This window comes from Nannobrachium achirus, assembly GCF_963921795.1.
Source record: "Nannobrachium achirus genome assembly, chromosome: 20".
In the NCBI taxonomy this organism is placed as follows: Eukaryota; Metazoa; Chordata; class Actinopteri; order Myctophiformes; family Myctophidae; genus Nannobrachium; species Nannobrachium achirus.
Genome location: NC_137827.1, coordinates 19,740,663 through 19,753,273, shown reverse-complemented (window position 1 = coordinate 19,753,273; position 12,611 = coordinate 19,740,663). Strand labels below are relative to the sequence as shown.

Sequence of the window (12,611 nt, the reverse complement as noted above, 5' to 3'; positions counted from 1 at the left end):
CCGTTGACTCTACATGGTTCTCATCGTGGTACCATGCTAATCTTCTCTGTATCGTTCCAATTTTAGCCCAAAGACAGCGCCCCGTTGCCAACAAAGGGCATTTTGGTATTGCATCTGAAATGGCTTGGAATTAGAGACAGACAGAACATGACATTTAAATATCCGAGTGGTATAAAACCGTATTATGGACCAATATTTATATAAAATATATATTTTGAAAAGCATGGTGGGCCCCTTTAAAGACCAAAAAAACTAGAGAAAATGTAAAATTTTGAAATTCATCATGGTGTAGTCCCTTTAAAGGACAACTTTTGTTTTTTACAACAAGGGTTCATATTTTAGATTGTAATTAGAGAAAAGAAAAAGTGAGTGTTAAAATGGTTCCATTTGCTTCGTTCTATTGTTTTATCGTGTTTACCTTGCTAAAATTTGGGGCATGCGTACGCATGGGGGCATGCGTACAAGTGGCTAAATATGTATTTTTAGACACAATAAGCCAGCAGTTTCTTTATAGCTATTTACTGTAACACTTATAGCCCCCATAAGTCACATCCAACCATGAAAGGTTGCGTTGTATCTTGGGAATGGGCTTATTCTGTGTAAAATGACATATTTAGCCACTTGTACGCATGCCCCCAGCCACTGAAATAAGAATCTCTAAAACAATAGAAAGAAGTTAATGAAAAAATGTTAACACTCATCTTTTATATTCTTTAATTACAATCTAAAATATGAACCCTTGTTGTAAAAAAAAAGTTGTCCTTTAATGTTCGAAATAAACATTCGTTCACATTCGTTGATGAACATTGGTTTCATTCCAGGCCATCACCATGCTGACGGAGGCCGTGCAGGGCGGCGGCCACCACATCCGGGACCCTGTAGGGGGCAGCGTGGAGTACCAGTTCGTGCCCATCCTCCGGCTGATGGGCACCCTGCTCACCATGGGCGTGCTGCGCAGCGAGGACGTGCACAAGATCCTGCTGCTCATCGAGCCCAACGTGTTCGGGGAGCCGCGAGAGGTAGGGGTGGGCGATGTGGTGATAAATATCGTTGAGGCGATACAATGTCTCCACGATATGCCTTTTCAGAGATATCGTATATATCGTGACACAATGAGGGAGACTTATAAAAAATCCTGTTGAATTGTTAATACAGAGATTCATCGCAGAATTAATTTAAACCAGCATTTTGGTCTAAAATTTAGACCAAAATATTCCAATATTTAAAGGAGTAGTTCTCCCCCAAAATTACTTTTTTTTAATTGATTACTCATGCCATGGAGACTTGAGTAATATATATATATATTTTTTTATCGCATTCCTTAGAGTCTAAGGCTTAGACCAGTAGTTCTCAAACTTTAAAATGTCAAGGTCTCCACTTAACTGTCTCAGTATACAAATGAAACCAAATGGACCCATTTGGTTTTATTTGTATACTGTCAGAGTTACATACTTATAAGGATCAATTTAGACCTCCCAAAAGGAACCCAGAGAGTCCCTGGACCTCACTTTGAGGACCACTGGTCTAAATGGTCTGTTGCTCCTTTCTCTTTTAGGTTTTGTTACCTTGTAGGTGGTTGTGCTTTTAACTTGAAAAATAACCATAAAAACCATCATGAAAAAGAATAGTGATAAGATCGTGTATCGTGGCACAGCTTGGAAAAACATTGTGATAGTGTATTTTTCCATATCACCCACCCCCAGCGAGAGGACGCCGCTGCCGAGGCCACAGAGAAGGAAGGGCTGACGGGGACGGAGGAGAAGGCGGTGGAAGCTGGGGAGGAGGAGGCGGCCAAAGACACGAAGCAGCCAATGAAAGGGCTGCTGGAGAAGAGGCTGCCTGAGCCGGTGAAACGGCAGGTAAAGATGCAGAACTATTGTAATGATGTGTATGTGTCTATAATATGGCAGAAACCTCATATCTTCATGTTCTAACTCGGAGGTCTTCAACAGGGGGTCCGGGGCCCCTAGGGGGTCCCCAGAGTTACTACAGGTGGGCCGCCAAATCTTTGTGTGGATAGGATCATGTTTTTTACATTAATCACAACCCTAGGCCTATTCTTAGTGGAACATTAGCCTAAACAGCAGATCTACAAGCTCACAACGCCTCACGCTGCGAGGCGTTGTGAGCTTGTAGATCTGCTATTTCCACTGTTTTCGAATTTTTTTGAAAATATATGAACATTTTTCAACATGGAAATGATTATGACGATTATGCAAAATAATTGTGATTACCTCAAATAATTGCGATTAGACAATTATAATAATGGCCTATAATAATGACAGCCCTAGCCAGTGGCCAGATCTAACAGGCAGACAGTCTGCTGAGTCTCAGCAGGTTTCCAAAATCTGGAACAAGCACACAGTTTAAGCCCCATTCAGAAGTCGCTCAAACATGAAATGACTCTGCTTCACATTCATATTGAGCCAATGATCTAGCTGGCTAAAAATGACTACCAATGATGATGCTGCATAGTTACTCAAATATCTATGTCATTATCTATACCAGTGGTTCTCAAAGTGGGGTCTGGGGACCCCCACGGGTCCTTGAGGGGGTACCAGGGGGTACCCTCCCCCAGTTAAATGATTGATAGTTAGGAACCAAATGGATTTTTCAGTTCAGTTCACTACATTTTCAGCACTTTTGGACAACAAAATTCATGTTTGTTTAATGTACAACTGTGCAGTTTAGAACAAGCCAAGGAACAATCTCAAAAGGTCCAACTTTCAAGTTGTCAGGTCCCTTACGGCAGTGGTTCTCAACCTTTTCATGCCGCGACCCCCAAAATAATCATATTTGAACTGGGGACCCCCACCCTGCACAAGCACTTGGAATTGTAGGAGTTGGCATTACATTTAGTTTGACTCGATCTTTTCCATTGGGAAAATAGCTGATGTACATGCTCACAACGCCTCGCGTTGCGAGGTGTTGTGATGCCTGTAGATCTGCTATTTTCAAGATTTCTGCCTCTTAATATTTGACAATTTTACTAATGTTTTACCAGAGGTACTAAAAAGGTCTTTAAAGTCCTTTGGAAATTTGCAGATCCCCTGTATACACTTATACTGTATGTTGGTCTGTTTACTGTCACTAACCTAACGCGGACAGTTTAGTGTAGGCAGATGGGCAGGTGCGGCGAGTCTCTCCGCAAGTCTCCAGCCAATAGCATGTGTTCTCCTCCCCCCACCCCCCTCTGCTCCTCTGCTCAGTGCAGAGAGCGCTGCTGCGTCATGACGTCAACACATTTGGTGCAACGCTCTCTGCAATCTGATTGGTTAGGGAAATTCTACACTTCCTACAACAGTGATCATAACGCGATCGCCCAGGCTTCTTTTTCTTCTGATCGCCAAAAGAAGACTGGGTTTCCGAGGCTAGTTTACTGTTGAGTGAGAAAACAATGTTAACATTTAGCTAACATCTGGGGACCCCCCAAAATAATTTGGTGACCCCTCTGGGGGTCCCGACCCACAGGTTGAGAACCACTGCCTTGCCTTACGGGTCTCTAACGCTGGGAGTGGTCCATTTCTATGCGTACACTTTCAGAGTTATGGGGGTCCGTGGCCTAAGGGGACTCCACTTACAGTATATACAGTATTATGTATTCCCAATTAGTGTTATTTTTGCTACTTTTGTGTGACATAGAATGATGAAGTAGGGCATTCATTTTATGACAAAGAGTTAAAATACAGATATGAGAGGTTTCTGCCCGATAGTATATGCAATGTGGCCCTCTGAATGGAGTTTGGAAATATAGTGGCCCTCTCCATCCTCAAAGTTACCCACCTCTGCTCTACATCTCTGCGCCCCCCCAGATGTGCGAGCTGCTCCACTACTTCTGCGACTGCGAGCTGAAGCACCGCATCGAGGCCATCGTGTCCTTCTCGGACAGCTTCGTGTCCAAGCTGCAGTACAACCAGAAGTTCCGCTACAACGAGCTGATGCTGGCCCTCAACATGTCGGCCGCCATCACCGCCAAGAAGACCAAGGAGTTCCGCTCGCCTCCTCAGGAGCAGGTGAGACACATAGACATCAAAGGGGGCTTGAGGTGAAAGAAACGCAAATGCCCTCTTTCCATGCCATACCTGATGGCAGCGCTCAAGAGAATTGCCTTGTCCAAATTCTCCTGAACCTGAACACAGCATAAGTCAAAAGAATTGCCCTCTCGGTGTACATTAGAAATCCATGCCGTACACCATATCTCCAGTATTCACTTGATTATGCTTAAAGCTATACTGTGTAAGTTGCTCAACTAGTGGTCAGTAGCGCTATAGCAAACCGCGGTCGCGTCTGCTTTTTTCGGCCGTTTTTCGCCGCGGACCGGGCCTTCAGACCCCCGCGTCCGCCTCGCCAAGTCGCCACGCATCCGTAGTGTCCCTCTGCGGACCGGCGTTGGGGAGGTTTACAGGCTAGACTTCTAGACCAGTGTAAACAAAGCTGTTGAAGCAAGCTATTTCCTGAAGAGACCTCAAGATGCACTGTCATTGGCCGGTAGTGTATCATGTGTGTATGATCTGCAATGTGATTGGCCAACGTATACACAACGTATACGTATACGGATGATGCGTTGACGTCATTTTGCCGCGAAATCCCGCCCCTGTCACGGCTAAGTAGAAAACATATAAAGAAAAGGCTTTTGGGGCTGAAATTAACGGAGTGGGGGTTCTAAAACTTTAGCGATTTAATAGTTAGGACAATTTTAACACTTTGACCGCCACGGAGGTCATATGACGTCACGCTTTTACCCCCCCCCCGCGCTGCCACCGGCGTCAGTTGACGCCGGAATGTCTTTTTTTTAATTAACACAAGATTAGGAGCATATGTATCACTGACGCTTGGATTCAGCCGTCCTGGGCCCTGGAATGACTAAAATCACCATGGTTACCATTGTGTGGCCAATCAGCTTGTGTTACCTTGTGTTACCATGGTGATTTGGTACATGACCGTCCTCCCCAGGCCTGGGATTGCTGGATGGACGGCATTCACGGAAGGAGCAGCAGCTATGTGTTTGGGGGGGGGTTTAGTTTAGTGCTTTACTATACTACTGAGGACTACTTCTACAGCCGTTACATGTGATCTGAAAAGTTTTACTGGATCGTCATGGTTCATCGACCAGGCCACCAGGGACCACCGAGCCGCGGCGTCGCAGCGTAAATAACTGCTATATAAAGTAAGTGGTTGTTGCTAGATTGATTGATTGATATACAGTGGTGTATTGGCGTGTTTGGGGGGGTCGCCGACGTCGCTCCGAGAGCAAGCATGAGATGAGAGATGATTATGCTCATCTCGGATCACAACAGGTGGTCCGCGCGCGGACCACCGATCGAGCAGGGCGTTTAGCTCAGCGGCGTCAGTTCAGAAAAAGCTAAGTTATGGCAACATGACTGGTGTCTTTCACGCGCGCGAGGCTCGCGTGCAAGACACCAGTCATGTTACTACCATACCTTTACAACAGGCACGATTACAGTACATTTTATTATATTCCCCCTGTAGCCAAGGTATGGCAGCTGCCATAGCTTGCCATACCCAATTGACGCCTCTTTAGCTTAGCTTGGTGAGAAAGGAGGACAGATGCTCCATTTAGTGCAAAACAAACACATCCCAGCAAAACAACCACTATAAGTCACTCGCAAACGTCGCAGTCTGACCAATCCAGCGAGATGGAGATCGAAAAAGAATCCCAGTGGTAATCCTCATTGTATGTTTATAGTTTTATCGTGTTTTATTCTAAAGGTAACCCATCGAAGCGGTGCCAACGTTGTTTGCTAAGCCTGCTCAGATTTCCTCTCTCTCTTCCTCTCTCTCTCTCTCTCTCTCTCTCTCTCTCTCTCTCTCTCCCTCTCTCTCCCTCTCTCTCTCTCTCTCTCTCTCTCTTTTTTTTTCGCTAGAGAACCAACTGCGTTAGAATAAACCTTACAGCCATGATACAAGAGAGAAAGTTGGGGAGAGAGAGATTGATTGATTGATTGATTGATTGATTGAAGACTTTATTAGAAGTTTGCATAGGAAAAGGTACAGTTTCATGACGGTACAGTTCACTGGTACAAGGTCTACTAAAAGGAGATCATGAGATCCATGAAAAGACTATGCTTATTTCCATAGTAAACCATTGCAGTATCTCATATAACATTGAATGACAGACGGATAGAACACAGTACTATGCAGTAGATATAGTCAGGAAAAAAGAGGGAAATAAAAAACAGTATAAAAACATACAGTAGGTAAATACAAAGAAGGGATTGATTGATTGATTGATTGATTGATTGAAGACTTTATTAGAAGTTTGCATAGGAAAAGGTACAGTTTCATGACGGTACAGTTCACTGGTACAAGGTCTACTAAAAGGAGAGCCATGAAAATACTAAGCTCATAGTGCCTTGCTGGGCTATGAGCTTGTAGATCGGCTATTAGGCATCATATGTAAATGGCAGATCTACAAGCTCATAGCGCGGTGCCGGGCTATGAGCTTGTAGATCTGCTATTTTGGAAATATATGTACCTGTGTATATAAAATGTATAGCAAATAATTATATATACCTTATGGTAATTATGTTTTTTTTTTTCATAATTACTCTTACTTGCAGTTGCCTGGTCTGGATTCTAACATGGTGAAGTTTGTCGCAGTTGGCTTGAATTTGTCAATACAAACATTTCCATATGAATGTACATACATTTTTATTTAATTTTATGTATTATGACTTTGAATTGCTCAGGGTAGTTTGACCGTTTTAGTTTGAAGTGACTAAAATGATGATTGCAATGGAACACATCTACAACTATACTGAAGTGAAACAGCAATGTAAAGTTTTTTTTTAATCTTTATCAGAGTTTTTATCTTTATTTTTGAGATGTCTGATGTCTAACTGAAGGCTTGAATAAAAAATCCCATGTCAAAACACAGTGGATTCTACTCTGTCTCTCCTTCATCCTGGGAAGATGAAAAAAGAGCCTCTGTCAGTCTCCTGGCTTCTTCCACTTTCCTGCCTTATAACTAGACCACGGTACAACTTTTTTTAACTTTTTTTTTTACAGCATTATGGCCGGCACCCTGTTTTTCATTTAGAGGTACTGTGTGTTCTTGTACCATTTACCAATTTGTTTCTAGGGCTTCTGAAAGTTTTTTTCCTTTGACCTCAATTATCTCAGAAAGTAAATTTCTGATGCTCCTTTTTCATCTGTACAGCTTTCGCTCTCCCTCAGGTTTCTCCACAGCAGAACACCACAGCAGGACGAAATTTTTATGGTGAAAGCTAAGGTTCCGACTCTATATTCTCTGAAATTTTTGTCAATTTTCGTACATCCTACCATTTTCAATTTATTCCGTCAAAAATGAATGGGCCTCTATGGTGGCAAGGGTTTTACCCTTAAAACCCTTAACATTGTGGCAGTCAAAGTGTTAAGATATGTTTTATAAAAAAAGTTACATAGTATAACTTTAATTTAGTGTGGTATCAGTACCGAAAATAGCTGACTGAGAATAGCCGTCTGCTATTTTCAATATTTTCACCAAAAAGCCCTTCTGGAAATTTCAGCCCCTGCCTCTCTAACATTCTCTGCACGTCCCTGGTCCCGTGTGTGTGTGTGTGTGTGTGTGTGTGAGTGTGAGTGTGTGTGTGTGTGTGTGTGTGTGTGTGTGTGTGTGTGTGTGTGTGTGTGTGTGTGTGTGTGTGTGTGTGTGTGTGTGTGTGTGTGTGTGTGGTAGGGATGGGGAGGGAAATAACCAAAGGGAAATAACCAAAAAATTGCTTATCTACAAGCTCACAAAGTCGCGTTGAATTGAATGGCCACTACTCACCCCTCCCCCCAACACCACAGAAGTTTCCTTGAGCAAGGCCCCTGACTGCTCAGTGGCTAACAGTATAAGGTGCCGGCTACACAGAGCTGGATATTTCTGAAGCTAGACATTTTTTTGTGCTGTTGGGGCTTGCAGCCACACGAAGCTGGATATTTCGGCTGTGAAACTGGATATTTTTTAAACCGGATAAATAAGTGGAGAGATTGAAAAATATCCGATTCACTGGATCCGTGTAGACAGGGAACCCGGATATCTCTGAAGACTTTACTGTGTGTGTGCTTGTTAGACCTAGATATCTTTGTCGTGTGGACCTAGATATTTTTCTATGTGGATATCTGAAAAAACGGGATATATGAAATATCCAGCTCCGTGTGGACCTAGATATTTTTCTATGTGGATATCTGAAAAAACGGGATATATGAAATATCCAGCTCCGTGTAGCCAAGACTGTGGTTGTAGTTGTACTGTGTCGGTCTGTGTGCAGGGCGTTGCTGAAAATGAGCACTTGTGCTCAGCAACTGTAAATAAAGGACAAGAGGGAACAAAAGGAAGAGCGTGCTTTACGGCCTTGATTTGTAATTTGTCTTCATTATTTTTATGGTATGGCTCTGCAGGAGGCAAGACGTCTATTAATGGGTGCGTCCATCTGTGTGTCTGGAACTAATCTTGCAAATTGCTGGACCGTTCAGCACCAAATGTTATATGAGGACTGAGGACTAAGGGCCTTTTCCACCAAAAGAACCTTGGTTCAAGAACCAGTGCCGTTCAACTTTCTTGGAACCTTGGTTTGTTCTTTGCGAACCGGCTTGCGTTTCCACCAGATTGAACCATGATTGAACCAGAGGAACCAGGGATTTTGTGGTTCCTGTTCGGAACCAACTTTTACGGTTCGGAACCAACTCCGGTTCTCGGTGGAAAAGCTCACCTCTGGTTCATCACATAGACCGGGAGAAAGAGCCAGAACCGGTTCTTTGCCTGTGGAAAAGTGCCTTAATGTGCCAAAGGCCAAAATGCATCCAAGGTAGCTGTGCCACGGTTTTGTATGTTTTTCTTTACTATGCAATGAAAAAAAAATGATTTTTTTTTAATAATTTTTTCCCCCACAGAAACAGACACAGTTGTTGTGATTAAGTGGCAAAAAGAATTTTGTCAATCGGACAAATGGTTCCAGAGATAGAGCTGTTTGAATAAAAAAAAGTGTCCATCCACTAGAATGGACACACATTTTCACACATTTTCTCAATCAGCTAAACGAGGGAGTGAACACACAAACAGAGAAAAGCATCTCTCTGATCTCAGGTCATTTTGACATCTTTAAAAAAAAAAAAAAAAAAAAAAAATGAAACATTTTTTTTTTTTCTATGTAAAAAACACAAAAACCGTCATAAGCCGTCATTGGCACACAGGGCTATTGGAAAAAAAAACGTCAAAACCGTCATGTGGCACAGAATGAGTTAATATCACAGCTTTGTGCAGGGATGGAAATGATTGGAGAGTAAAAAACTAACAAAAAAACTGCATTGCAGAACTAGCTATTAAATCCAAAGTCTTTGGGCCTGTCATGATTGGTTTCCTTTTTCCAAAATAGCAGGTGTAGGTTTGTTGTCTCCACCAGGCCGAAAGGCTTGGCAAGAGACTATGTTTTCGCCCCTGTCCGTCCGTCCGTCCGTCCGTCCGTCCGTCCGTCTGTCCGTGTGCGTGCGTTTCCTCCCATCTTTGGACAGCTAATCTCCAACACCATTGGCATGATGGCAGCGAAACCTTCCATGCACACATACCCTGGGGGCCAGAGCAGAACCTCTTCCCCCAATTTTTGCCATGGCCATGTTATAGCACCACCAGGAGGCGGATTTGTGCGAAACAAATCTTTGGACACTACTCCTACAGAAATCACGCAAGTCGGTACCTCTATAGTCATTAAACGAAACGGGTCTTTCAGATTTTTCATATTCCATCCTGATTGGCTAAGATTGGCTTCCAAAGTTTGCAAGAGTGCTCCGTTTTGAACAAAATGCCTCAAATCATTAACACAGAGTGTGATTTATGTGAAATTTTGCAATATTAACGTTGGCTAGAATTACATAAGGGACTTCCAGACATCTATCTGACTTACAGATAATAGTCTTTAGCTTTGATACGTCTCCGCTGTAGAATTACAACGTGTGACACGGGGCAGCAGTTTTAAGCCACTTGCTGTCACCCGTCCCATAATTCAGTTTAGGAGCGCTGAACCACGGCCAGCTCTCCCCTCCCGCATCGCGACGGCCGCAGAAGACATCTGCTGCTCTTAACCTCGTTACGCCTCTACACTGCAAACACAACGTTTTCACATTCACCCTTTAAGACCTGCAATTGTGTCACTTTAGATTGTAACCACTTTAACCATTATATTGTGCTTTAGGTATTTTCAAAATATCTGACAGCGCGGCACCGAGTGCCGCGCTGTCAGATATTTTATATTCCAGTCAGATATTTTATATTCCATCCTAATTGGCTAACATTGGCTTCCAAAGTCTGCAGGATTGGTCCGTTTTGTGTGTGTGGTAGATCATGCTTCAAGGCCATGTGCAAGCTCCTTATAGTCTGCTGTGTCATTGCTACAGTGGCAGCACAGTCAGCTCCTGACACACACGCACGCATGCACGCACACACGTGCGCGTGTGTGTGTGTGTGCTTGCGACCAACCATGCATGCCGTCGTCATCGTTGGGTGGAAACCTTGTATGACCAAAAGCCGTTTGTTTTGTATTTATCATTATATTTTATCATTGTATTTATCGTGTGTGCTTGCATGTAGATCGGCTATTTTCACTAGTTTTGTGCGAGAGTCTTGTATGATTAACCAGGGCTTTACTTTACGAAAAAACGTACACATTTGAAACTTGGAGATAGGAGGTTTCTGCCCGACAGTGACGACGTGTGTGTGTTTCAGATCAACATGCTGCTGAACTTCAGTACGGGGGAGGACTGTCCCTGTCCAGAGGACATCCAGGAGGAACTCTACGACTTCCACAACGAGCTGCGTCTCCACTGTGGTGAGTACGACCACGCTGTTTAGCTCTTAGAAATACAAATTTCAAAATCCATCTACAAGCTCACAATCTGCAATTGTTCTTACACATTTTGACAATATATTATATACTGTATAAACCCTACCAGTCAAAAGTTTGGACGCAGCTTCTCATTCAATGTGTGTGAGACCTGTGTCCAAACTTTAGACTGGTAGTATATAAAAATATTTTCTTTCTTTTTTTCTTTCTTTTTTTTTGGTGGAAAAATACATTTCCATGGCGCTATCATATCGTCACTGTCAGGCAGAAATCTTGTATCTCCAAGTTTCAAATTTGTACGTTTTATCGCAAAGTAAAGCCCTGCTTCATCATACAAGGCCTTTGCACAAAAGTAGTGAAAACAGCCGATCTACAAGCACTGCAAGGCGTTGTGTGCTAGTTTAAATATTTTTTTTAAATGACAAATACAAAACAAATGGTTTTGGACATACAAGGCGTCCACCCTACAACAACGATATGGTTCATGCTATATTTTGTAATTCAGCTCAGATTGGTGTCACTCCAGCAGCCAGCTGCGCCCCGGTACACTAGTACGTAGTACACAGTAAATGTGACTGAGTGTACAAATGGAATCAAAAGGACCCATTTGGTTCCGTCTGCACACTCCTAGAGTTAAATTACCAGTAAGACTCCCTAATCGGGAGATAAGCGACCGTTGGTCGCTTATCTCCACAAATAGGCCAAAAGTTTGTTTTACCAATTATTACACTCTATGTGAACATTTACATCAACAAATCCCAAGTACTATGCAGAACGACCCATTTCAAGTTTTTTATGTACAACAATATTTAGAAAATAGGTCTACAAGCTGACAGTCCTCGTCCCTTATATTCCCATAGGTTATATGGAGATCTCAGTGTTTGTCAGTCCTTGTTCATTTATGCCCATATATGGACATCTCTATATATACTGTAACAGTCCTTGTCCCTTTATGCCCATATATGGAGATCTCTTAACTGTAAGTCCTTGTCCCTTTTATGCCCATATATGGATATTCCTGATGTCATCAGTATATGAACATATATGGGCTTTCTGATATGCCCATATATGGAGATCTCTTAACTGTAAGCCCTTGTCCCTTTTATGCCCATATATGGATATCCCTGATGTCATCCGTATATGCCCATATATGGGCTTTCTAATATGCCCATATATGGAGATCTCTGTATCTCCATATATGGGTATAAAAGGATACTTCAGGTCTGACATCAGGTTTGTTTATATTGGTTGCTAGGTTTGACATCACAAACTCTATGGGCCATCTGACCTAGAAATCTATATTTGGGCATAGATGACTCATCGTGACCTCATCACACGTCGACCGCACGTGTGACGTGCGGTCGACCGCACGTGTGACCGACGGACGGCCGGTGGAGGTTTTCATACTAAACTGCGACCTTACGGTCGCAAATACAGAGAACTTTGTACTGTGTGCAAATGACAGCACCGCAGAATGGGAAATGGAATATGGAGCGAATTCGTGACAATCCGATTAACGTTACTCAGAGGAAATCTGATGCAGCCCTCTTCAAATGAGTCCAGAGAAAGGCATGCGATATTGGTAATTTCCCCTTTGTTGTGAGCGGCATAATGTGATTTGCTCTCTGTCTTTTTGTACATTTCCCCCCTATCTGCTCGGTTTCTGGTATATTTCAGCGGCGAGGGGGGAATTACAACCGTCCCTACTCTGCTCTTTATCTTAGAAAGCAGTCTCTCTCTTCCTCCCCAGCCTACTGCTCTCTCTGTGTT

General features: G+C 43.0%; 1 protein-coding gene across 1 annotated transcript in view; it reads left to right on the top strand.

The window, feature by feature from the left end:
* LOC308305985 (ryanodine receptor 3) overlaps positions 1–12,611 on the top strand; it is a gene marked incomplete at its 5' end in the record, with an annotated part of 342,849 nt that overhangs the window by 170,777 nt on the left and 159,461 nt on the right. The window contains 4 exons of the mRNA XM_080750884.1: positions 822–1,025; positions 1,704–1,859; positions 3,813–4,013; positions 10,724–10,826. Of these exons, the coding sequence (XP_080607010.1) occupies positions 822–1,025; positions 1,704–1,859; positions 3,813–4,013; positions 10,724–10,826 (664 nt within the window). The remainder of the gene's footprint in view (positions 1–821; positions 1,026–1,703; positions 1,860–3,812; positions 4,014–10,723; positions 10,827–12,611) is intronic.